Source organism: Anomaloglossus baeobatrachus, chromosome 5, assembly GCF_048569485.1.
Source record: "Anomaloglossus baeobatrachus isolate aAnoBae1 chromosome 5, aAnoBae1.hap1, whole genome shotgun sequence".
Taxonomy (NCBI): Eukaryota; Metazoa; Chordata; class Amphibia; order Anura; family Aromobatidae; genus Anomaloglossus; species Anomaloglossus baeobatrachus.
The window spans coordinates 253,023,539-253,050,651 of NC_134357.1; the positions used below are offsets into that span (position 1 = coordinate 253,023,539).

Sequence of the window (27,113 nt, forward strand, 5' to 3'; positions counted from 1 at the left end):
TTACAGGTTAACGAGGGAGACGCCTTCAGAGTAAATTGCAGCCCTTACAGTCCCTTGTCCAATTACTTTTGGTCCCTTGAAAAAGAGGAGGCTATGCATTACAGAGCTATGATTCCTAAACCCTTTCTCCGATTTGGATGTGAAAACTCTCATATTGCAGCTGGGAGTGTGCACTTTCAGCCCATATTATATATATATATATATATATATATATATATATATATATATATATATATATATATATATATATATATATATATATATATATATATATATATATATATATATATATATATATATTTGTATTTCTGAACATGTTTTTGTAAACAGCTAAAATAACAAAACTTGTGTCACTGTCCAAATATTTCTGGACCTAACTGTAGCAGTGCAGCAACACTGCTACGTATAGTAAAAGTGATCAGGTGATTAGTCGTAAGGGGACTAACAGTAAAAAGTGAAAAACAAAAAATATAAACGTTCAAATCACCTCCCTTTTTCCACATTAACCCCTTCACGACCAAGGGCATACCGGTACATCCTAAATCATGAAGGGGTGATCACCACTGGCTGCTGCAGTAAGCCAGTGGTGATCCCTGCACATGTCTGCTGATTTGAACAGCAGACATGTGCAGCTAAGAGGTGTGAGTGGATTTGTGGATCCAATCGCGCTGTGAAAATGTGACCGTGATTTAAATTGCTACAATGGGGAACGCGCCTTTCCCTGCTGCCATTGGAGGCCCCATGACTCGATAACGGGGAGCAGATGGTTGTCATGGTAGCGACGGGTCATGTGATGAGTCCTGTTGCTATCATGACGTAGTTCCTGCTATAGCCCGGCAGATCAGCAGTTCTAACAGGAACACTGTATTTTTGCTGATCAGAGCTGTGCAGTAAAAATGTCCCTCTCACAGCCCCGTATTCCAAAAATTGAAAACATTGAGTCTTGGAAAATAGCAACAAAAAACGTTTTTTGTTTTTTTTAAGACTTGCATACATAAAAACCTATACATTTGTTATCTGCACAGTTGTACGTACAGACCTGCAGAACCATATTGTCATGTCAGTTTTATGGTATAGTGAACATGGTAAATAAAAAAAATTTGTGGAATTGCACTTTTCTGCTATTTTTTTTTCTTATTAGGATTTTTTCCCTGCCTTCTAGTGCATCACTTGATAAAATGGATGGTGTCATTAAAAAATACAACTTGTCCCACAAAGAAAACAAGCCTTCATACTGTTATTGTGGATGGAAAAATAAAAGGTGTTGGCTCGTGGAAGAAGGGGAGGAAAAATTGGAAAATGGCCTCTTAGGAAGGGATTAAAGACCATAAACATTAGTGCTAAATAGGAAGGCCTATACTCTCTTGATCCGTGTGTTAGATTTATGAAATTAATAAAATTGGCATACTCAGGAGTAAACTATAAACAAAAAGGAGCCACTTTTCACCTGATGACATGTACATTTAACGGGGTAGTCCGAAGTCAAACTGAATTTCCATTAAAATCCCTACCTATTTAGTACCGGCGTGTAAGCTTTCTAATATACTTGTATTAAAAATTCTCAACACGTTCCTAACTACATTTTAAAATTGCGATTCTATATTTTTTCCGATTTCCTGTCTGATGTTTTGTTTGAGAATCCCAGTGCATTCTCGGATATTCCAACAGAGTCCTCAATGCAGGAGACAGAAGCTGCAGTAACTATTGCAGCCCTTGCCGCTTTCCTGAAATGAAGCATCAGTGACACTCATTTCAGGGGCTGTGCTAATCTCTGCTGTGTCCTTACATGCTCACTATGCAGTCTGGACAGTGACTGTGTTCATTCTGTTGTTGGGGCAGATCAGTAATAATCTGCCAGCAACAAAGCGGTGTCAGTACCTGGAATGCAGGAGACCAGTGACGTCACTAATGAGGATGACTCTGCTGTGCACGCTGCGTATATACACCGCTCTGTTGGCAGCAGATTATTACTGATCTGAGCTGACAACAGAGTGGATGCTGTCACTATGCAGATTGAAACTGAAAAACAAAAAAAGGTTTCAGCCTACCGTCATATGCCTTGAATATCAAAAGTTCTCTGATGCACAGAGGATCACCAGGATTGGAGGCCCAGGGGAATGAACTTCAAAATATGTAGAAAAAACTCCAGCACCATAATACGAATCCAACCAACATTCCTATTATGATGCTGGAGTTTTTTCTACATATTTTGACTGTGCAGATTGGACAGCAAGCAGGGAGGGGCAGAAGCAAAGACGAGCCAAGCCCTTGAAACGAGCATCACTGATAACGCTTCATTTCAGGGAAGAGGCAGGGGCTGTGACTGTGACCGCAGCCTGTGCCCCCTGCTCTGATGACTCTTTAAGTATCTCAGCATGCACTGGGATTTTCAAACGAAATGTCATCAGACTGCAAATGGGGGGGGGGAAGAATACCAATTAAGCGGGCTTTACACGTTGCAATATCGCTATCGAGTGTACCTGCCCCCGTTGGTTGTGCGTCACGGGCAAATCGCTGCCCGTGGCGCACAACATCGTTAACATCCGTCACACTATACTTGACTGCCTAGCGACGTCGCTGTGGCCGGTGAACCGCCTCCTTTCTAAGGGGGAGGGTCGTGCGGCGTCACAGCGGAGTCACTAAGCGTCCACCCAATAGAAGCAGAGGGGCAGAGATGAGCGGGACTAACATCCCGCCCACCTCCTTCCTTCCTCATTGCGTGCGGTCACAGGTAAGGTGAGGTTCCTCGTTCCTGCGGTGTCACACGTAGCGATGTGTGCTGCCGCAGGAACGACTAACAACATCGTACCTGCAGCAACAACGATAATCGGGATAGGTACGACTGGACAACGATCAACGATATGATGAGTATTTTTGATAGTTACCGGTCGTTCCTGCGGTGGCACACGCAACGACGTCGCTAACGAGGCCGGATGTGTGTCACGAATTCCGTGACCCCCAACGACATCTTGTTAGCGATGTCGTCGCGTGTAAAGCCCGCTTTAGTGTAGGAAAAAAGTTTGAGTGCAGCACACTCAATGGTAAGGACAAGGGTACAAAAGCAGATGGATGACGATAGGTGTGATTTATTGTAGCTTAAAAAGGGATACAACACATATCGGCATAACAATACCTTCAAAAGGTATCAACAAAGAAAACATAATGAACAAATGCGTATTCAGTTAGTGTAGTTAGGGAACGGTAGGGGATTTTTAAGACCAGTATATTAGAAAATAGCTTACATTACGACACTAAATAGATAGGCATTTAGAATGAAATTCATTTTGACTTTGGATTACCACATTAAGACCTAGAAACAGCCACTTTATGTCAACTTCCTTATTATCATGTCACTTTTTAAATTTGTCCATATTTTTTGTGTGCGTATAGCTTGGAGGAGGATGTGAGCTCGCTATGATGTGTGACATTATCTATGCTGGAGAGAAAGCACAATTTGGGCAGCCGGAAATCTTGATTGGAACTATTCCAGGTACGTTTTTATCTGGATCATTGTGGGTATTCATAAATCATGTGGTACTATAACATTCCTAATGATTAACATAACCTATTCAGAATATATGTGAATGGTACTCAAAGTAGCATACTCTATAGCAGTGATAGCGAACCTATGGCACGCGTGCCAGCAGGGGCATGTAGAGCCCTTTTTGCTGGCACGCGCGTTGTGTCCTTATCCTGCCACTTTGAACTGCTGGCACGGTCGCGTCGGCAGTTCAAAGCTGTGTTGGAGCGGAGGGACGCTCCTCCTCTCCTGGGCCGCAGGTCTGTTGCCTAGGAGACGGAGGAGCGTCAGTAAGCGGCGCCGGCGTAATGAGGTCTTCTGGCCGCGCGGCAACTGAGGACCCAGCGGCGCGCAGCAGTGGAGAGGGTGCTGGAAGGCGAGTTGTGTTTTTTATATATATATATATATATATATATATATATATATATATATATATATATATATATATATATATATATATATATATATATATATATATATATATATATATATATATATATATATATATATATATATATATATATATATATATATATATATATATATATATATATATATATATATAATATATAATATATTATATATTATATATTATATATATATATATATAATATATTATATATTATATATATTAATCTTGTGCGTGGCTGTGCCATGGTGGGGATGGGGATGGGGGGGGGGGGGGGACGGGGACAGTGCCAGCATGGGGGGAACATACATGCCAGCGTGGGGTGGGGAACATGCATGCCAGGATGGAGGAAAACATGCATGCCAGGATGGGGTACATTTACCAGGATGGGGAACATGCCAGGAAGGCCGACATTTACCTGGATGGGGGTACATTAACCAGGATTGGGAACAATTGCCAGGATGGAGGACATTTACCAGGAATGGGGTACATGCCGGGATGGGGGAACATTTACAAGTATGGGCAATATGTCAGGATGGGGTACATTTCCCAGCATGGGGGATCATGCCGGGATGGGGTACATTTACCTGGATGAGGTATATTTACCGGGATGGGGCCATGATGGGGACAAATATACCAGAATGTAGGAAATATATGTAAGGATGGGGGACATGTTTACCAGGAAGTGGCCAGGAAGAGGGACATAACTACACAATGAAGGGGGAGGAGAGCAACTCATATGTCTTTATGGGATTTCAAGATGTTCAGACTTTGAAATGTAGATGTGGATTACAGGGTGACATCTGATTGCATTCCAGGCTAAAATCTGTTTAATATGCTGCAATTTTTTCCAGAAAGATCAATCCAACTGCTGTGTCTGGAAAGGGCTCAGCTTCAGGCCAGAGTCACACTTGCGAGTCTCTCATTGAATCATCCGGCATGGACTCACACTCTCCTGACAGGAGCGGGTCGGTTGCATTTATGTCTATGCAGCTGAGATGCTCCTGTCCTGAGAGTGTGAGTCCATGCCGGGTGATGCAATGAGAGACTCGCGCAAGTTACACGCGAGGCACTCGCAAGTGTGACTCTGGCCTCAATGTGTGATAAGCATGCATGAGCGTGATGCCCCCTGCTGAAGAGAAGGTAAGGTTATAATCATTTACATAATAGGATTGGTTGGCACTTTGGAAAAAAAATTGGGTTTAGGGCTACAGTTTGGGCACTCGGCCTGTAAAAGGTTCGCCATGACTTCTCTATAGTTTATTTATTTATTTATTTATTTATTTTTTTAATCTATTCACTAAGCGGGGAATGCATGGAACTTGCTCAGGAGGCAATCCTGGTGCATAAATGGTGGATGCTAGCTGTGTTCTACATCTGATGTTCAGCTGCAGTTATGAGCGAAGATAAAAGGTTGCTCATTGGCTCATTTTCTGTAACTATATTACAGTGTACTAACTCATTGTGATGTCAGCAGGTGGCTCAATGATCATTCATGAGTCTATCATGCTAGTGCTCTTATTTTTGTTTTATTAATTTTTTTAAAATAGTTAAATGTGTAAATAAGGCAATTCTAATAAGATCATGTAGGATCTTGATAATGGGGAAAAATTAAATGTTTTATCTTGAGAAAAGATGTTTAAGAGGAGAGGCTATGATTCACTTCTACAAAAACATATATGACCTTGGTAAATAAAAATCATGAAGTCTGACACACATAAGAGAGGAGCTCCTGAACAAACCTGCCCTGTAGGCGGCACAAAGCTGCTATTAACTGCCTCAGTGCCCACGCACTTGCACCCACAGACCCCCTGCACCCCGTGATATGAAGGGCCCTAAAAGCGAGCAGGGTAAATGGTGAAAAAATGTCCTGAGGCTCACCCAGTTCTTCCCTGTGGTGGATGGCTCCCAAAATGGCGCCGGAGGACTCCGCAGCGCGCCAGCAAACAGCGGAGAGGATGGACCCAGTCACCTGGGAAGTGCACCTTCCTTTGCCCTAGCAATGCATTAATCTCCCGCATCTGATGATTGGGCTTCACCCTCTCTCAGTGAAGGGCTGCATGTCGGATCTGCCGAAGCATGGGACACTGGTAAGAGGGGAATGGGAGTCACCGCGCATATAAGCGGACTTGCCTGCCTACATCCTCTCGCAGAGGATCAGAAGGGCATTTGAGGAGGATGTGGAGGAATGCGACCCCAGATACTTGGGGCTCTCCGCACCTATCAAAGAGGACACCATGAAATCACGTCTGCAGGAACTGCAATCCTCCTTTAGGAATTTTCATGAAGCCTTTCATAAGCTGCAAAACAAGGTGACCTCTCAGTGTCCGTACCGCAACAAAAAGCACAATATCCAATAACACAAACCCCACAATATTCTATGAATTCCCACCTACTTCACACATACACGAATGTCCCCCCAAAATTCCTATAACTAACTGTCCCTACGGGGATAAAGGGGTTAATACCGCAATGCAATACAGAGGGAAGCAAAGCAAACGTTAATGTTACTTAGTCTAGAATAGGCAGCAAGAGAGGGAGAGCTATAGAGAGAGGGAAAGAGGGAGATTTTTTTATATATATAATATATCTCTCTCTCTAGAGAGAGATTAGAGCTGCAAGGTTAGGGGGATGAGAGTTGTTGTAGCCCTGAGACAGAAGTGAAGAGTCAGAGAAGGGAGAGTTACATAGTTACTTAGGTTGAAAAAAGACCTAGGTCCATCTAGTTCAACCTTCCTCCACCAGTTCTACACTTGGTCACGAAGTCATTTATAACCAACAATGTTGTGTGTACTGAGGAAATCATCCAGCCCTTTTTTACAAGCTGTTATAGTATCTGCCATTACGACCTCTTGTGGTAGGGCATTCCACAGTCTGACCGCTCTAACTGTAAAGAACCCTTTCCTATTTAGCTGCCGGAATCGCTTTTCTTCCACTCGCAGTGAGTGCCTCCTGGTCCTTAGTACTGTCTTTGGAAGAAATAAGTCATGTGCCAGTCCTTTATATTGACCACACATGTATTTATACATACAAATGAGATCTCCTTTGAGACGTCTTTTTTTCTAAACTAAATTTAAAGATTGAAGAAAAAGACCGGCACTCTTCTTTATGAATGTAGATTCTTTTTATTGTACAACTCCATGTACAGGCATCAAATATTATAACTCGTTTCGGCGAAAGCCTTTCTCAAACAAAAGATGATTACTTCATCACAATTCCCACTCTAAATAATAAAGGTTCATGGATCTGGTAGGAGTAAACACCCTACTCATTTGCATAATCAATCAATTAACAACTCAAATCCTAAGATCCAATTCAAGTTAACAAAAAAAAAAGAGATACTTTTATACATGCAGAGCATATGAGGGAAAATCTTTTTTTTGTTAACTTGAATTGGATCTTGGGATTTGAGTTGTTAATTGATTGATTATGCAAATGAGTAGGGTGTTTACTCCTACCAGATCCATGAACCTTTATTATTTAGAGTGGGAATTGTGATGAAGTAATCATCTTTTGTTTGAGAAAGGCTTTCGCCGAAACGCGTTATAATATTTGATGCCTGTACATGGAGTTGTACAATAAAAAGAATCTACATTCATAAAGAAGAGTGCCGGTCTTTTTCTTCAATTTTGATTGTGGATGCCTTCCATTTTTTTTTTTCCTTTTTTCTAAACTAAGCATATCTAACTTTTTCGACCTGTCATCATATGGGAGGCCTTCCATTCCTTGTAATAGTCTAATTGCCGCCTTTGAACGGACTCTAACTTCTGAATGTCCTTTTTAAAATGTGGAGCCCAAAACTGGATCCCATATTCCAGATGTGGCCTTACAAGTGATTTATAGAGGGGTAACAAAACGTTGGGATCACTGGATCTGATCTCTCTTTTTATACACCCTAAAATCTTGTTTGCTTTTGCACCTGCTGCTTGACATTGAGTGCTGCTGCTCAGCTTATTTGTAATGAGAATCCCCAAGTCCTTCTCCTGTTCTGTAGTCCCATGTTTACTTCAATTTAATGTATACGCAGTTATAGGATTACTCCGTCCTAGGTGCATTACTTTACATTTATCAACATTAAATCTCATTTGCAAAGTATCTGCCCATTCTGACATCTTATTCAGATCTTTTTGTAATATTGTACTATCAAGGTCAGTTTTTAATATCCTACATAGTTTGGTGTCATCAGCAAAGAATGACACTTTATATAAATCCCATCCACAAGGTCATTAATAAAGAGATTAAAAAGAATTGGTCCTAGCACAGATCCCTGCGGCACCCCACTGCTGACTATAGCCCATTTAGAGAATGTACCATTTATGACTACTCTTTGTTTCCGATCTTTTAGCCAATTCCTTACCCAGTTGCATATAGTTTCTCCTAGTCCTTGCTTCTGGAGCTTTAGTATAAGGCTATTATGTGGTACAGTATCAAATGCCTTTGCAAAGTCCAAATAAATCACATCAGCTGCATTACCAATATCCAGGTTTGCACTTACCCCCTCATAGAACCCCAACAGGTTAGTTAGACACGACTTATCTTTCATGAATCCATGCTGTTTGTCAGTTATTATATTATTTTCGGCAATATATTTTTGCATGTCATCCCTTAAAATGCCCTCGAAAACTTTGCATACTACTGATGTCAGGATTACTGGACGGTAGTTGCCTGGATCCACCCTCTTACCTTTCTTAAATATCGGTACCACATCAGCAATCCTCCAATCCTGAGGCACCAACCCTGTTACAAGCGAGTCTAAAAAGATGAGATACAGTGGTCTGTCAATTACGAAGCTCAATTCTCTCAATATTCGTTATTTACTTAGACGCAGGCGTACTTCTTCTTGTGTTAAATTAATTATATCGGGTGGTGAACTTTGGTTTTTCACTTGTTGAATGATCCCTGGTACAGTCAGTTCCTTGGTGAACACAGATGAGAAATGCCTATTTAATATCTCAGTCTTTTGTTTGTCCTCTATAACTAACTTGTTATATTTTAAGGGGCCGATACTATCCTTTGTTTTCCTTTTGGCATTAATGTATTTATAAAAGATTTCGGGATTTATTTTAATGTCCTTGGCGATTTTTGTTTCAGTAGCTAGTTTTGCTTGTTTGATTTTTTTTTTTTTTTTTCTTTGCATTTCCTATTGATATCTTTATACTTCTGAAATGCTATTTCTGTATTCTCAGCCCTTAAGATTTTAAACGCCCATTGTTTTTGTTTTATTATACTGTGTACAGTCTTATTTATCCATAGTGGTTTCTTTTTATTCCTGGACATTTTATTACCAGAGGGTATACGTTTTATACAGGACTCTAGCAGTATATCCTTAAACTTACCCCATTTATGTTCAGTATCCCCAGTTGCCATAACGTTGTCCCAATCTACACATTTAAGCTCTTCCCTTTAATTTGTTGAAATTAGCTTTCCTAAAATTCCAGGTTTTAGCATTTCCCCTTTGAAATGTTCTATTGAATATTACTTTGAAGCTTACCATATTATGATCGCTGGTGCCCAAGTGCTCCCGGACCTGTAGATCTGAAATTGTATCCGGTTTATTTGACAGGACCAAATCTAGCAAATTATCTCCCCTGGTCGGTTCATCTACCATCTGAGAGAGGAAATGGTCTTGAATGGTAGATAAGAACTTACAGCTTTTAACACAACCAGAAGATTCTATGTCCTACTGTATGTCTGGATCGTTGAAATCCCCCATAATAAGAACCCGATTATTATTATTAGCTGCCTTTTCAATTTGTTCCAGCATTTCACCCTCTATTTGTTCAAGTATGTTAGGAGGCTTATAGCAAACTCCAATTAGCATTTTTCCATTATTCCCCTCCCCATGTACATTTACCCATACTCACTCTACATTTTTGCAGTCCCCCCCCCCCCCCCCCAATGTCATCATTCAACACAGGTTTTAGGTTAGATTTGATAAATATACACACCCCACCACCTTTTTTGTCTTTCCTGTCCTTCCTGAATGTAGTATAACCCTGTATGTTTGTCACCCAGTCATGGCTTTCATGCAGCCAGGTTTCTGTAATGCCGACCACATCATAATCTATGGTTGACAGAAGAGTCTCCAATTCATTCATTTTGTTTGCAAGACCTCTTACATTTACCAGTAGACATTAAATACTATTAACACCTTTATTACTCCTAGCCTCCCTACGTTCCTTGCATGTCCCATCCCCCCCTAATCCTTCATTGACCCCTACCGTCTCACTGTCTCTATCTATCCCCTTTTTTGCTTTACTACCCTCCCTCCCCCCAGATCCTAGTTTAAAAGCTCCTCCATCCGTCTGACCATTTTCTCCCCCAGCACAGCTACACCCTCCCCATTGAGGTGCAGCCCGTCCCTACCATAGAGCCTGTAGCCGACTGAGAAGTCGGTCCAGTTCTCCATGAACCCGAACCCTTCCTTCCTGCACCAATTTCTAAGCCACGAATTTATCTCCCTAAGCTCCCGCTGTCTTTCTAGTGACGCTCATGGCACCGGTAGTATTTCTGAAAACACCACCTTGGAGGTCCTGGACTTCAGCTTCTCTCCTAGTTCCCTGTATCATTTTTAAGGACCTTCCACCTGCCTCTAACTTTATCAATAGTACCAATGTGCACCATGACCACTGGGTTTTCCCCAGCCCCACACAGCAATCTGTCTATCCGATCCGCAATATGCCGAACCCGAGCTCCCGGCAGACAACACACTGTTCGACATTCACGGTTTCTGCGACAGATGACCCTGTCTGTCTGCCTAATTATAGAGTCCCCTACCACCAACATCTGTCTGGGCTTTGCTGCACTCCTATTTCCCTCCTTCCTACAGCAGTCGTTTTCCTGGTTGCTAGGAACAACGCCTTGCTGTAGTGACTATAGCTTCCACTCGGGCCGCCACAATTCCCTTGGATCCAAAAGAAATTTGAACCCCAAGGAAAGTCACCTCTGCACTGGCCAAATTTGCCTTGTGAGGACTCTGCTTGAGTCCTGATCTGGCTAAGAGTCCCAACAGCTCCCTTAACAGAATCAAATGTTCTTCCATGGTTTCTGTGTGCAGGAGCAGGTCATCTACATATTGTAAAAGACATTCCGGTCGTGAAAACACGTTCAGTACGGCCGCCAATGCCTGATGAAAATATGTAGGACTCCTGTTGAAGCCTTGGGGAAGTACACCAAACATGTACTGTTTATTCCCCACTGTAAAGGCAAATTTGTACCTACAGCTTTCCGTGAGTAAGATAGAAAAGAACCCATTGGCGACATCAGTGGTTGAGAATATGCGGCTTTTGCCACTTATCCTTGCCATTATGTCCAGAGTCTGTGCAACTACAGTGGCAGACATCAGGGTGTACTTATTAAGGACACGTAGGTCTATCTTGAGACACCACGCGTTGGTGTCCTTTTTCTTCACTGGCCATAGAGGGTTGTTGCACTTTGAATATCGCTCTATGACTACACCTCTTGTCTCCCATTCCAGGACAGTGTTGATTGACTGGGTTGCTTCTGGTGGGAAGCGATATTGACGTTGAGGGGGTGGGTCTGGCCTACTTGGACACCAATCAATGGGCCACAATCGTTTTTACTTTGTGCCCTCAGATCAGGATGTTCGTACACAATGGGTTCAATTGAAGTTCCAGGTTATGCGAGATCTCTGGCCATTTGTGTTCGAGCACATCTGCTGAACTTTCCATTGCTGGCAAGGGTGGGCCAAGGCATTGGCGTTGTCTGGGTCCCTTCCATACAATGCAGTTTGCCAAATCTAGGATCCATCCATTTTTGGTCATTATATCAGTTCCGATGATATCAGTACCCGGGTGATACCACATTGGGATCCTGAGGGTTAGGTGTTTGGTAATCTGAACAATCACTTCCTCAATTCTGTGGGCCTTCACCCCCCCTGTGATGTACATACTGCCACTTGTGGGTTCTCATCCATGGTTCTTTTTGTGGAATCTGTAGATTCCACACCCACTGTACCTGGAGCATTTACAGTGGCCACACGTTTCAGTGCCGGCTCTTGGAAGTGTCCCTGATTCCTATCTGCCTGTTCCCCCACTGTTCTGGCATAATTAGGTTTCATCTTGAAACCATTAATATTGCCAGATTTTTCAGGGCTGTTTTGGTTCCGTACCCATTGAGGACCATCTCTTTTTATGTGTCCATATCGCAAGCACAGAAAGCATTGAATGCTCCCTGTCTTTTCCCATGGCAGAGCCGTGGGGCGAACAGTTTGTTTGCTTTTAACATGGTGCACATGTTCATCTTGCGATTTAACGTGTACAGGCACATGCTGTCTAATTTTGATGGACTTTTTATTGTGCAGTAGATCTAGTCTACACTGCTCAATAATCATGGCTGCATCAGTGAGCGATGGTTCCCTCGCTGCACTCAGCTGAGTTGCGGTATCAAGGTATGGGAATTTCTCCACAAACATGCGGATCGTGCCTTGTGGTATCCCAATTTCCTTGATCCATTGTGACCTTCCTGTACATGGCTTCAAACCGACTACATAGAGACAAAGGCTCATCGTTTATAGCTGGTTTGAACTTTGTCGTAGTCAGTGTCATAAGTAAAGAAAGCCGCTCTTCCTCATCATGGAACTGACCATTTCTGGGATGCGTTCTCCATGTTGCCTCATACATCTGATTGAGATGTGTAGGCAACCACAATTTAATTACTCCATGCGATATTCAGGGGCCACCGAATATTTATTGCAATTGTGGCGCCCCTGACCTGGTCAGGCACCACTGAGTACTGCACCCATGCTGGGACAGTACTTCCAGGTAACCATAACGGCCAGAATGAGTAACGCACCGACACTTAACAACCAGGTCTCCCACACCTTTTAGAGGGGACCCTTGGGTAGTCTCCAGAGGGGACTATTATTATTATTTATTTATAGAGCACCATTGATTCCATGGTGCTGTACATGAGAAGGGGGTTACATACAGAACACATATACAAGTTACAATAGACAGACTAGTACAGAGGGAAGAGGGCCTTGCCCTTGCAGGCTTACATTCTAAAGGATTTTGGGGAGGAGACAGTAGGTGGAGTGGGTGGTGGGGCGGCAGCTCCGCTTGGTGGTAGGGCGGCAGCTCTGCACGGTGGTGAAGCAGTGAGGTCATTGAAGGTTATAGGCATTTCTGAACAGATGAGTCTTTAGGTTCCGTTTGAAGTTTGCAAGTGTAGTAGATAATCTGGGGATGTTCGGGAGAAGTCTTGGAGGCGGTTGCATGAGGAGCGAATGAGCGAGGAGGAGAGAATGAGATCTTGGGAGGACCGGAGATTACGTTTTGGAGTGTAGTGAGAGATTAGTTCAGAGATATATGGAGGAGACAATTTGTGGATGGCTTTGTAAGTCAGTATTAGTAGTTTGAATTGGATACGATGGAAGATTGGGAGCCAGTGAAGGGACATGCAGAGCGAATCAGGGTGGTAGTGAGGCGAGAGGTGGATCAGTCGGGCAGCAGAATTAAGGATGGACTGGAGAGGGGCGAGCGTGTTAACAGGGAGACCACAGAGGAGGATGTTGCAGTAGTCGAGGCGGGAGATTATGAGAGCATGCACTAGCATTTTTGTAGATTGAGAATTGAGGAAGGGACGGATTCTGGGACTAGCTTTCAAATCTCATCGAGAGGTGCAGTGGAGGGGCTGTGAGCTAAAGTGCAGAGGTTGTCAGGGAGACAGAAGAGCCAGTCTGGTAGTGGCACGCGGCGGTTGCTAGGCGATGCATGCGCTGTCACTAGTCAGACCCTGCGCGGTATAGTGACAGTGGGAGAGAACGGTCACCTAGTGAGGACGCTGAGAAGGTGCTCCTGGTGACTAGGCACGTACGGGGCACAGGTCCCTAGTGCAGACTTCAGTTTAACAATCTGCTAAACACGCCGGTGAGGGGAACTACAGGTATCTCACCAACCTCAAAGGTCCGAGCCTGAGCAACAACGCGGGGACCCATAAGAAGACAGAGTCTGGAGCCATCTTCCTTGGTCCACACTGCTTGCAAACGGGCAGAACACAGGGGAGAAAAGGCAGTTGCGACTCCCTGGATAGACCCCCATGGTACTTCAGATCAGGGGAATATCCAAAAACAGAAGTGCTAGGAAGGCGAGCTAATTTGTCACCCTCAGACTGGCCAGAAGGACATCTGGTTTATTGAAGCATCGCCCGGGTCAGCTTACCACAACAACAACTGAAGTGAGTAAAAATCTGTTAAAAGACTGTTGGACTCTGCCTGTATTATTTTGGGACCTGTTACTCTGCTCACCTGAGCCCCTGGGGCCTGCCTCACTCACGGGAGGCTACACCATCTAGCTGCAAATCTCATCAGCCCCAGAAGCTCATAAAACCTGCAGCGACGGTCATTAAATCTCTGACCGCAAGCCGTGAGTGGCGTCACGCCAAATAAAATAACTTGCCTTGTCTGCCAAATTTTCCAAGACCTGTGGCGTCCCTGAAGAGGATCAGCATCCGTGGGGCGTCGCATCTCTTTTTGGCATCACGAACAGGATCCAGGACTAGACTTGTTCAGATGGGTGACAGTGTGCCTTGGCGGTCTGACTGAAAAATTTGAATTGCTGCCATTTTGAGCCACTGCTGAAAGTGTGTCATCAACAACTGCAGCGCGCGCAGGAATAGTAACCGCCCATGGAGAGGAGTGACCGTCCCAGAAATCCGGGGAGCGCTCTGATCCTGTAAGAGAAAATGGGAGGACTGATCCGCCTCCGGACTGCTGGGACGTCCCCAGTCCTGTGGGAGGAGAAGCAAAAACGAAACTAAAGACAAAACCTGGTGAGCAAAGGAAGAAGCAGGATGGCGTCCGCAGAAGGAGATCATAAGGAGCAGGGCTGGTCCAGGCCTATAACGGCGGAGGAACTGGAGGCAGAGGTCAACAAAATCGCTGACCGTATGGAGGAGCAGCGGAGACTAGAGGTGGCCGCCTGGAGAACCAGGATGCTGGGGGCGATCAGATGACTACGGTTGTCCATGCAGCCAGGCCCGCCTGGAGGTGCCGCCCATGCTCAACCGAAGCGCCCCTGGGGCCTGCCTCACTCACGGGAGGCTACACCATCTAGCTGCAGATCTCATCAGCCCCAGAAGCTCATAAAACCTGTAGCGGCGGTCATTACATCTCTGACCGCAAGCCGTGAGTGGCGTCACGACAAAATAACTTGCCTTGCCTTTCTGCCAAATTGTCCAAGACCTGTGGCGTCCCTGAAGAGGATCAGCATCCGTGGGGCGTCACACAATGACCCTCAAAGATATTGCATGAGGTAAACGGATCTACATTGGGATCGTATTTTGGATCTCCTTGCAAATCCGTAACAGGAAATTTATCCTTTACATACATTTATGGTTCGGATAGAATTCCTCCTATCATTCCGAACGATTTGGCAGATTGGAAGTGGTGTGAATTGCATCCCACCTACTTTCACATCTCCAACTGTCGTCCTGACCCTGGAATCAGCTGCTACTTCTGTCCTCCATTGGTGTTGGCGTAAGCCGTCGCGACTGTTCCACCTGTCTCTGATTCTCTGGATCTATGATCCCTAGGAAGCGTGGACACGGTTTCCGCTGTCTCCTGTGCCGTTCCCGAAACACAAACCTATTTCGTGGGCACGGATGATATGCTGTTCATACCAGGCCGTGACAGATTAGAGATAACCTGTTGCAAATCCGCAATGATTTGCGTCTTTGCAGACAGATCTTCTCTGTATTGATACCAGCGCATCTGTGGATGTGACTCTATTCTTAAAGTGATTGATCTCCGTGTACAGTTGGAAGAGCTCTTTGTCCATATCGGAATAATAGGTCTCCTTCTCCGAGTTCCTAGACTCCCAACAGATCTGCTTGCCCCTCTCAGCTGAGCACTCAACCCTATCTCGTAATTCTGTTTCCAGTGTGTGGATTTGTTTCATGTTTTCCACACAACACTGGCAATGGGAGGTAACTTCCTCTGCCTTCCTTGTGTTTCCAAGTGATCTGACTTGTAAATGCTTTCTTCAAATGTAGACACTAATTTTGCTAGCATTACTAAGCGGTTTTTGGTTTTTTTGGAAAACACTTCTACTTATGCATGATTTATCATGAACATATGCCTGGTCCAGCAAAGCGGACCAGAGCATCTCCGTGGACTTGTATGTGTTTGGAATTACAGGGTTAAATGTGCTGTTTTCACTTAGGTGTTTAAGTGTGGTGAAATTCATACTCACTCGTTCGGCCATCTTGTTCTGTGTCATCGCTTTAATATTCTATACATGCAAATCATTGTTTGTTCTATCTTTTAAGTATACAATTTTTTTTTTTCCTGCATGTCTTTCCCAGGGGCTGGAGGTACCCAGAGGCTCACAAGAGCTGTTGGAAAATCCTTGGCTATGGAAATGATCCTTACTGGTGATCGCATCAATGCCCAAGAAGCTAAGGAAGCAGGTACAGTTAAGTGCAAAATATGTATAGGTCACCTAAAAGGACATCAGGTATACGTATCAAAACTTCACTTTTCGTGAATTCAGTTGTGATCACTATCAGTTTGGTGGGAGTCCAACATCCAGTCCCAAGTGATCATAAGTTACTGTCTCCATTAGCAGCTAAATGCAAGCATTGCACAGAGTGGGACATCAACTCTTTGTCACACCATTTAGTGCCGCTGATCAGCACCTATTCATTTGAGCTCGGATATTGATGACGTTTTCTCAGAATAGTTCATTAATATAATTGTAGTGGAAAGCCTCTTTAACGGAATGAAGGTAACATATCCCCTAGAACAGCCCTTTTTTACCTGCAGATATAGGGGTAATCTGCAGGCAAATAGTGTGTTCATCATGTTTGGCTGTTTAACTGAAACAGCATCTACATGGAGACAGTGAAATTATACATTCTCCTTAAAACCACTCAATTCCATTGTTTGATGTGGTGCAGGGGCCAATTAGAAATTACTTGCTAACTACATTGTGAAAGTGGTTTTATCACTTCCCTTGACCCTTAAGGCCCGGTCACACACAACGACTTACCAGCGATCCCGAAAACGATGCGACCTGATAGGGATCGCTGGGAGGTCGCTGGTGAGATGTCACACAGTCAGACCTTACCAACGACTCCGTAACGATACAGGTCGCAGTAGCGACCTGTATAACGATCTCTGCTGTTATTGGGACCCTGTCACACAGCGTCAAACATAGCGATGCGTACTGCCCATTTTGAAGAAAATGGTGAGGACCACTCTGTAACGACTAACTATCTCACAGCAGGAGCCTGATCGCTGGTCGGTGTCAAACATAACGAGATCGCTGGCGAGATCGCTGCTGCGTCACAGAAACTGTGACTCAGCAACGATCTCGTTAGCGATCTCGTTGTGTGACGGGGCCTTTAGGCTGCTTTCACACTTCTGTCTTTTTCTGTCAGTCACAATCCGTTTTGTGAGTGATGTGACTGATTTGTCTCAGTGTGAAAACTGATACGATGGACGGACAGAGAGAGAGAAAATTTGTTGTAACCACAAAGGAATTTATACATCTGATCATGCTCTGTTGCTAAAAGACGGATCAGTCACCAGAATCCGACATATGACGGATTCCACCTCTCATAGGCTTCCATTATAACACACGACGGACGCCAACGGAACCCTCGCTGTCCATTTTTTTCGACGCACACAAAAAAAGTTACATTCTGCGTTCCTTCCGCGCAACAGATGCAACGCAAGGCCATCAGTCGCAATCCGTTGTTAATACAAGTCTATGGGAAAAAACTGAATCCTGCAAATTATTTTGCAGGATTCAGTTTTTTCTCAAAGCGACGATTGTGACTGAGGGAAAAAGACGGAAGTGTGAAAGCAGCCGTATCTAACAGCCTGCTCTTCATCATGTGTGTGCAGCGTGTGTGCGGAGCTAGTGTTACCTCTCCCTGTACCACCCAGATGACTTGAAACGATTTGGGTAATGGAGGAATAAAACTTCATTTTCTCTCTGTAGCTGCTGTGGCAGTTACTTTTTTGCTGCTTACACTGCAGCGTAAATAATTAAATTTTAGTACATTGAAGCATAAATGATGAATAACACTGGGGAACAATTTGAAAAAAAATTTGTTGAGTTAGGTTTTTAAGCTGATTTATACTAAAATTGGCAGGCTGATTCCAAAAATGTAGTCAGTTTTTTTCTATCACGTCAAGTTTTTCCTCCTCAACTTACCTGCCATAGAAGCACAATTGCACTGATTTCTGTAATAAGACTTGTTATCTGAGTACAATTCGACTCATATAGAGCTACGTGGCAACTTGTAAGAGTAGTCACAACTGAGACAGTGCCTATTTCTTATATATTTCATTTTTTGTTCATATTTGTACTATTTAAAAAAACAAACACTTTTTAGGTACAGTAGTTTACATATTTTTGAGAAGACAAAAATCCTATAGTTCAAAAACTTGACGTGATGGAGAAAAACTGAGATCATTTCTGGAATCCGCATCCAAAAATTAATTAAGAACAGTTGTCTGACCTAACTCCTAAAAAATTGCGTTCCCCAGTGTAATGAAACCACTATATTAAAGAAAAAAAAATGTTTTCATGTTTTTACTTGGATCTGTTTTTCTCCCTTTTGTAAATACATTTATTTTAATTTTATTTTCTGCACAGGACTGGTCAGCAGAGTGTACCCAGTAGACAAGGTTGTGGATGAAGCCATCACCTGTGGAGAGAAAATAGCCAATAATTCCAAAATAATTGTATCTATGGCAAAAGAAGCTGTTAATGGAGGTGAGATTTATGAGATGGTTTGGATTAGCTAGTCAAATACATGTAGAACAAATAGTTATTAAAACATAATATTGGAATAACCAGTGGGTGCCTTGATAACTGTGTAAGTTAAGGAAGTGGCCATGATGCATCCTAGGATGTATCCCAGGCAAATATGTCCTCTACAGAGATAAGGGAAGTCAGCAAAATTTAAAACATGTCATTTTAAAATGTCCCCCAAAAGCTTTTTAATGACTCTATGTGGTGAGCGAGCAATATGTGAGATAAATGAAGATACTCAACCCAATATCCTAGTTAGGTTGAAAAAAAGACCTAGGTCCATCTAGTTCAACCTTCCTCCACCAATTTTACATTTTGTCATTAAGTCATTTATAACCTACAATGCTGTGTGTACTGAGGAAATCATCTAGCCCTTTATTACAAGCTGTTATAGTATCTGCCATTACTACCTCTTGTGGTAGGGCATTCCACAGTCTGACTGCTCTAACTGTAAAGAACCCTTTCCTATTTAGCTGTCGAAATCGCTTTTCTTCCACTCGCAGTGAGTGCCCCCTGGTCCTTAGTACTGTCTTTGGAAGAAATAAGTCATGTGCCAGTCCTTTATATTGACCACACATGTATTTATACATATAAATGAGATCTCCTCTGAGACGTCGTTTTTCTAAGCTAAACAAATCTAACTTTTTCAACCTCTCATCATATGGGAGGACTTCCATTCCTTGAAGGAGGGGCTGTTGCTAAGTCTTTGGCTTTACCCAGAAAGAAACGAGATAGGATGATGGAACTTTACATTTATTCCACATACTCTCAACTGATGTCAACAAATGTTTTACATCGGTATTCCAAGTTCTGTAAGCCTAGCAAAAAGAAGGATTTTGGTTGTGCCCCAAACCAGGCATCCGTAGCAGCCATGGCATCAGAAATGGTGTGAAATTTGGACCCTTGAGGAGTTTCTTCAGGTTTGGAAACAGATGATAGTTGGAGAGAGCTAGATCTGGTGATTTAAGATGGGTGGTCAACCAGCTGGAAGCCCAGCTCTGCCAGTTTTGCCATGGTCGCTTGTGCAGTGTGAGCAGAGGCATTGTCTTGCAGGAACAAGATTCCTTTTGACAGCTTGCCGCGCCTTTTGGCCTTTAGAGCTGCCTTCAATTGGTCCAAAAGTTGAATGTAATACCTTGCATTGGTGGTGGAACCCTTTTGAAGGTAGTCCACTAGCAGCACTCCTTCCTTACCCCAGAACACAGACACCATCACCTTAGTGGCAGATTTTTGCACCCTGATCTTCTTTGGACAAAGAAAACCACTGTGCCTCCACTCTTTTGACTGCTCCTTGTTTTTAGGATCATAAAAATAAATCCAGGTCTCTTCCGTAGTGACCAGTCGATCCAAGAAGTTCTTATCAGTCCGGAAACGCTGACAAATGGACCGGCAAATTTTCACTTGCATCCTTCTCTGATCTGTTGTCAAGCATTTGGGGACCCACTTTGCAGATCGCTTCCTCATGTCCAAATGTTCATAGATAATGACACATACACGTTCACGGGAAATCCCAATGATGTCTGCTATTGCTTTAGCTGAAATTCGTTGATTCTCCAGTATGAGGTAGTGCACCGCATCAACGATCTCCGGAACAACAACCGCTCTCGATCGTCCAGGACGTTCCTCATCATTGGTGCTGAAGTGGCCAGTTTTAAATTTGGCAACCCAGTTCTTAACTGTGGAATATGAAGGGCATTGATCCCCCAATGTCTGCAACATATCACCATGAATATCCTTCTCGGACTATCCTTGCAGAAACAAGAATTTTATTACTCGTCTGCTCTGTTACTGTGATCGCATTAGACTCCGCCATTTTGTTTTCCTGCGTGCATAGAACACTTTTGCTATAAGCAAAAAGCATAGTTTTGAAAACGTATACTGTCTTAGGCTATGTCCACACACTGCGTTTTTACCTGCGGGTTTTTTTGCGTTTTTCCTGCATAAATTTCTTCAGAAAATGTTTGTACCTTTCTGCAGCAAAACCTATGGCAAAAAATTAGCTGTGCGCACACTGCGTTTTTTTCTTAAGAAAATTCTTTCAGTAGATTTTCTTAAGAAAAAGAATGAGCATGTCACTTCTTTTCTGCAGCTAACTGCGTTATTTCACTCCATTGACTGTAATGTAATCATGAAATCAATCAGGGAATAACGCAGGTAGCAAGTGATGTGCGTTTCATTGCGTTTTCCTGTGTTATTCCTACGTTATTTCGCGTTTTTCGTGACATAGTGTACATCACTGCCCTGCGTTTTGCAAGGAAGTGATGTGACCAGGAGAGGGAGAGAAAGTTCCTCCATTTTCAGTGGTGTAGGAAGTATACATATATAATGCACAGACACATAGAAATCTAATGTACATATTAAAAATAAAAACTAAAAAAAAAAGCGTGTGCTCCGCCGTATTTTTACCGTCCAGCCAGGTAAGCACACAGCGACGGCCCGGTATTCTCAGGCTGGGGAGAGCGAGGGCCATGGTTAATGCCCCCCTTCCTCCCCCTCTCACAGCCAAGAATATCAGCCCGCCCCAGCCCCGAGAATGTCGCATCCATTATGCGACAGTCCCGGCGTGTTCCCGGCTCTTCCTGTTGCCGTAATGCGGTGGCAATCAGGGTAATAATGAGTTAAAGGCAACAATTAGCTGCCGCTAAGTCCAAGATTAGTAATGGCAGTGTCTATGACACGCCATTACTAATCTGTAAGTGACAGTAAAAACACACACACCCCGAAAAATTCCTTTTATTTGGATTAAAAGACAAAAAGCCCTTTCTTTCTCCACTTTATTAAACCCCCGAACACAGCTCCGGCGTAATCCACAGCCATATCTCACAGCGCTTCCAGCACTGCTCCAGCCGCGACTGACAGTTCTCCACGCAGCCTCGTTCAGTGAGCAAGTACTGAATGCGGCTCCCTGAGCGAGGCTGCGGGTAACTCCAGGATATTTCTCATGGTCGGTGATGTGAACACATTACCGGCCGCGAGAACTGCAGTATGTCCATAAACATCATAAATAAAGCTGGAATATATATCCCTCTATTATTTATCTACGTATCTACCTATCCCTCTATCTATCTATGTATCTATCTATGTATGTATCTATCTTATCTATTTATGTATCTATTATATATATATGTATCTCTCTATTATCTATGTATGTATCTCTCTCTCTCTCTCTCTCTCTCTCTCTCTCTCTCTCTCTCTCTCTCTCTCTCTCTATATCTATATCTATATCTATATATAATCTCTATCTATATCTCTCTCTCTCTCGGTCTCTCTGTCTCTCTCGCTCTCTCTCTCTCTCTATCTCTCTCTATATCTCTCCTGTTAAAGTAGCTGTAAAGCATTGAAAAACACAGGGACCAACCTGCAAAAAAACACACCTGCGTTATTGGTGCGTTATTGGTGCGCTAATCCTTCACTCAAGAAATGTCTTGAGAAATTTGTGAAGAAAAATCATTTTCTTTATCGTTCCTTATGGGAGACCCAAACCATGGGTGTATAGCTTCTGCCTCCGGAGGACACACAAAGTACTACACTCAAACGTGTAGCTCCTCCCTCCGGGCTATATACACCCCCTGGATGACAATCTACCCAGTTCAATGCTTTGTGTTTCAGGAGGATCACACACTTGCATTCTCTGATATTTTTTTTTTTTTATTTTAATTTTAAAGATTTGGAAGAAAAGCGGGTCCAGTCTGGACTCCCGGCATGTCCCTTCACATCCCACTCTGTCGGGTGCTGTTAAGGTTGACTTTATAAGGCTGGAGCCTTCACATGCCGCGCTCCTTCGCATCCTCTGTCGAGGCTCTGTTTGAAGTGGGAGCCTCCACGGTCCTCTCTGCTTGCAGAAGGCCGGTCTCCATCCGCAGCCCTGTCTGGTCCCTGCTGGAAGGAGCGTTAACCCCCACTCAGGGACATGGCCCTGCGTCTCAAAAGCTAAGTATTGAGACGTTTTTTCAGGGTTCCCGGGTACTTTTATTTGGGGGACAGTATGTGCTTTAGCGTTACTGTTAATTTCGGCTGGTTCTGGGGGTTTTCCCTGAGAACCGCGCCGAAGGTGCCTGCTCGTCGGCCGCATTTTAAAATCTAGGCCCCGGCTTCAGTTTGGGCCTAGTTTCGGTTTCGGCTTCTCTGCATGTTTTGCATACAGCGCCGCCCACCGCCCGACCAGCAGAGGGGAGGGCACTCCTCTCTGGGGAGATGTTCCCTCCCCTGTTTCTCTCCCTGTATCTCTCTGCCCTCCGTTTTTCCCGCTCTTGGGCTTATACACGCCCCCCCTCCTTCTCCCAGCGCCATTTTCTCAGCGTTCTTGCACTGGAAGGCGCTGGATGCTGCAGCTGCATACTGTCAGGAAGGCTGACGCTTCACAGGGTCTTTGAGCGGTGGAATCCGGAGGGCACACAGAGAGAGCGGGCTGGTAAGCCACAACCTTCGGTTGTGGACTTTTATTACACTCTCAGGCATTCTACAGGAGTGTATTCTGGCTGCAGAGCTTCCACCTCAGCAGCATGTCTGTCACTAGGAGCAAGGCTGCAAACATGTACGCTATATGCACTGCGTGTAAGCTCATTCTGCAGAGCCAAGCACATACCCACATTGTGATGCCTGTGCTAACATGTTTGTGTCTCAGCCTGGAGCCTCCTCAGGGGTTCCTCCGGCTGCTCCGGCCCCGGTGGCTGAAATCCCGGCTTGGGTAGCTTCCTTTTCACAAGCTATTTCCAAGTCTTTTGCCGACTCCATGGGGCAGCTGTCCCGGACACTGCTGTCTATGCATCAGCCCCCCTCTCAGGGTGTCTCTGCGGCTCCGAGCTCTGCAGAGCCCTCAGAGCATGTCCTAGGACCCCGTCCCCCTAAACGGAGACGCAGGGAACCTCCTCCTTCCTCGTCCCACGGCTCTGATTCACAAGCCGAGGTGCAAGGCAAGGAGGATTCGTTTACTGTGGGCTCAGACGCTGCCTCTATGTACCCCATTGACTTGTCTGAGGGTGATGCGGATGTTAGTGACTTGATTGCGTCCATTAACTCCGTACTGAACCTCAACCCACAAGAGTCAGAGGAACAACCCTCTCTGATAGAGGTACACCAGTTTACCTCTCCTAAGAAACCTAGGAGTATGTTTTTTAACCACTCCAGCTTTCACACCACTGTTAACAAGCCCAGAGCCTGTCCTGACAAACGTTTTCCGAAGCGTAGTTCAGATGACCGTTTTCCTTTTCCACCGGAGGTGGTTAAGGACTGGGCCTAGTCCCCAAAGGTAGACCCTCCGGTGTCCAGGATCTCAGCCCGCACAGTCGTAGCTGTGGCTGATGGCACTTCTCTTAAGGATCCCACTGACCGCCAGGTTGACCTTCTGGCCAAGTCTGTATATGAGGCGGCAGGAGCCTCGTTCTCTCCGTATTTTGCGGCAGTGTGGGCTCTTAAGGCAATCTCTGCCTCTCTGGCAGAGATTCATTCCCTCTCCAGGGACTCTATTCCTGAGACGGATGCCTTAACTTCTCAAGCTTCGGCTTTTGCATCCTACGCCATGTCTGCCATCCTGGAGGCTTCTCACCGCACGGCGGTGGCCTCCGCTAACTCCCTCGCGATCCGAAGGATCTTGTGGCTTCGAGAGTGGAAAGCAGACGCTTCCTCTAAGAAGTACCTTGCGAGTCTCCCTTTTACTGGGTCCCGGCTGTTTGGGGAACAGCTGGATGACATAATTAAGGAAGCTACTGGCGGGAAGAGTACTTCCTTGCCACAAGCTAAAGCCAAGAAACCTGTCCAGGGCAGGAACCAATCGAGGTTTCGTTCCTTTCGTTCCTCTAACTGGTCATCCTCTAAGCCCTCGGCCTCGTCCACTACCGCAGCCAAGGATCGTAAATCCAACTGGCGCGCGAAGCCGCGTCCTCAAAAGACCGGAGGAGCCGCTGCCACTAAGGCGGCCTCCTCGTGACTATCCGGCCGCGCCAGCAACGTCCTTGGTCGGTGGCAGGCTCTCCCACTTTGGCGACGTGTGGTTGCAACACGTCTCCGATCAGTGGGTGCGGGATATCATCTCCCACGGCTACAGGATAGAATTTGCTTCCAGCCCGCCAAACAGATTTTTTCTGTCCACCCCCCCTGCTCCAAAGCCGCCGCCTTTTCTCAGGCCGTGGCATCCCTGCAGGCCAACGGTGTAATTGTTCCGGTTCCCGCCCGGGAACGGTTCAGCGGTTTCTACTCAAACCTCTTTCTAGTCCCCAAAAAGGACGGTTCCTTCCGACCCATCCTGGATCTCAAGCTTCTCAACAAGCATGTTCAGGTGCGGCACTTTCGCATGGAATCTCTGAGATCGGTCATTGCCTCAATGACCCAAGGAGATTTTCTGGCATCCATCGACATCAGAGATGCCTATCTGCATGTGCCTATTGCGGTTTCACACCAGCGTTGGCTACGCTTTGCGATCGGAGAGGGACATTTCCAATTCGTGGCTCTCCCCTTCGGCTTAGCCACGGCTCCTCGAGTATTCACCAAGGTCATGGCAGCAGTGGTTGCGGTCCTGCACCTCCAGGGCTTGGCAGTGATTCCTTACCTGGACGACCTTCTAGTCAAGGCCTCATCCAGTGCAGACTGCTAGCGGAGTGTCTCTCTCACTCTCGCCACGCTAGTTCAGTTCGGGTGGCTTGTCAACCTGCCCAAGTCCACTCTGATCCCGACCCAGGTGCTTTTGTACCTAGGGATGCAATTCGAGACTCTGCCGGCACTTGTCAAGTTGCCCTTAGTCAAACAGCAGTCCCTTCGTCTGGCGGTGCGCTCTCTGCTGAGGCACCGCCGTCATTCCATCAGACACCTCATGCAGGTGCTGGGTCAGATGGTGGCGTCCATGGAAGCGGTCCCCTTTGCTCAGTTCCATCTGCGTCCCCTGCAGCTGGACATTCTCCGCTGTTGGGACAAGCGGATCTCTTCCTTGCACAGGCAGGTGGCTCTGTCGTCACAGACCAGGAGCTCCCTTCAGTGGTGGCTTCGGCCCCTCTCTCTGTCTCAGGGACGCTCTTTCCTGACGCCGTCCTGGGTGATCCTCACCACGGATGCCAGCCTCTCCGGTTGGGGAGCAGTATTTCTCCATCACCGAGCACAGGGCACTTGGACTCCATCCGAATCAGCCCTCTCGATCAATGTGCTGGAGATCAGAGCTGTGTTTCTAGCTCTCCTAGCCTTTCACCACCTGTTGGCGGGCAAGCACATTCGAGTTCAGTCGGACAACGCGACAGCGGTTGCCTACATCAATCACCAGGGCGGGACTCACAGCCGTCTGGCGATGTTGGAGGTTCAACGAATCCTCCAGTGGACGGAGGACTCCAAGTCCACCATGTCTGCAGTCCACATCCCAGGCGTGGAAAACTGGGAGGCCGACTACCTCAGCCGTCAAACCGTGGACAGCGGCGAGTGGGCCCTGCATCCGTCAGTGTTCAGATCAATCTGCCGCAAGTGGGGCACTCCGGAAGTGGACCTAATGGCATCCCGGCACAACAACAAGGTTCCGGTTTACGTGGCTCGCTCCCACGATCCTCAAGCCTTCGCAGCAGACGCACTGGTTCAAGATTGGTCTCAGTTCCGTCTGGCCTATGTGTTTCCCCCTCTAGCACTCTTGCCCAGGGTTCTGCGCAAGATCAGAATGGAGGGCCGTCGAGTCATTCTCATTGCTCCGGACTGGCCCAGGCGAGCTTGGTACCCAGACCTGCTCCGTCTGTCCGTAGAGGTGCCGTGGCATCTCCCGGACCGCCCAGACCTTCTCTCTCAAGGTCCGTTCTTCCGCCAGAATTCTGCGGCTCTCAGATTGACGGCGTGGCTCTTGAGTCCTGGATCCTAACGGCTTCAGGCATTCCCTCTGAGGTCATCTCCACCATGACTCAGGCTCGGAAGTCTTCCTCGGCCAAGATTTACCACAGGACTTGGAGGATTTTCCTGTCCTGGTGTCGTTCTTCCGGCCATGCTCCTTGGCCGTTCTCCTTGCCGACCATCCTGTCTTTTCTACAGTCCGGTCTACAGCTAGGGCTGTCCCTCAATTCCCTCAAGGGACAGGTGTCGGCTCTGTCGGTATTGTTCCAGCGGCGTATCGCCCGACTGGCTCAGGTGCGCACTTTCATGCAGGGCGCATCTCACATCATTCCTCCTTACCGGCGCCCTTGGATCCCTGGGACCTTAATCTGGTCCTCACGGCCTTACAGAAACCCCCCTTTGAGCCTCTCAGGGAGGTTCCCTTGTTTCGACTTTCACAGAAAGTTGTTTTTCTAGTAGCCATAACGTCTCTCAGGAGAGTTTCTGATTTGGCTGCGCTCTCTTCGGAATCCCCCTTTTTGGTGTTTCACCAAGACAAGGTGGTTCTTCGTCCGTCTCCGGACTTTCTCCCTAAGGTGGTGTCTCCTTTCCACCTTAACCAGGACAT

General features: G+C 45.6%; 1 protein-coding gene across 1 annotated transcript in view; it reads left to right on the forward strand.

Moving 5' to 3' along the window:
• Positions 1-27,113, forward strand: part of ECHS1 (enoyl-CoA hydratase, short chain 1) — an 86,215-nt gene that overhangs the window by 34,017 nt on the left and 25,085 nt on the right. Inside the window, exons 4-6 of the mRNA XM_075347386.1 lie at positions 3,391-3,490; positions 16,254-16,358; positions 18,557-18,676. Of these exons, the coding sequence (XP_075203501.1) occupies positions 3,391-3,490; positions 16,254-16,358; positions 18,557-18,676 (325 nt within the window). The remainder of the gene's footprint in view (positions 1-3,390; positions 3,491-16,253; positions 16,359-18,556; positions 18,677-27,113) is intronic.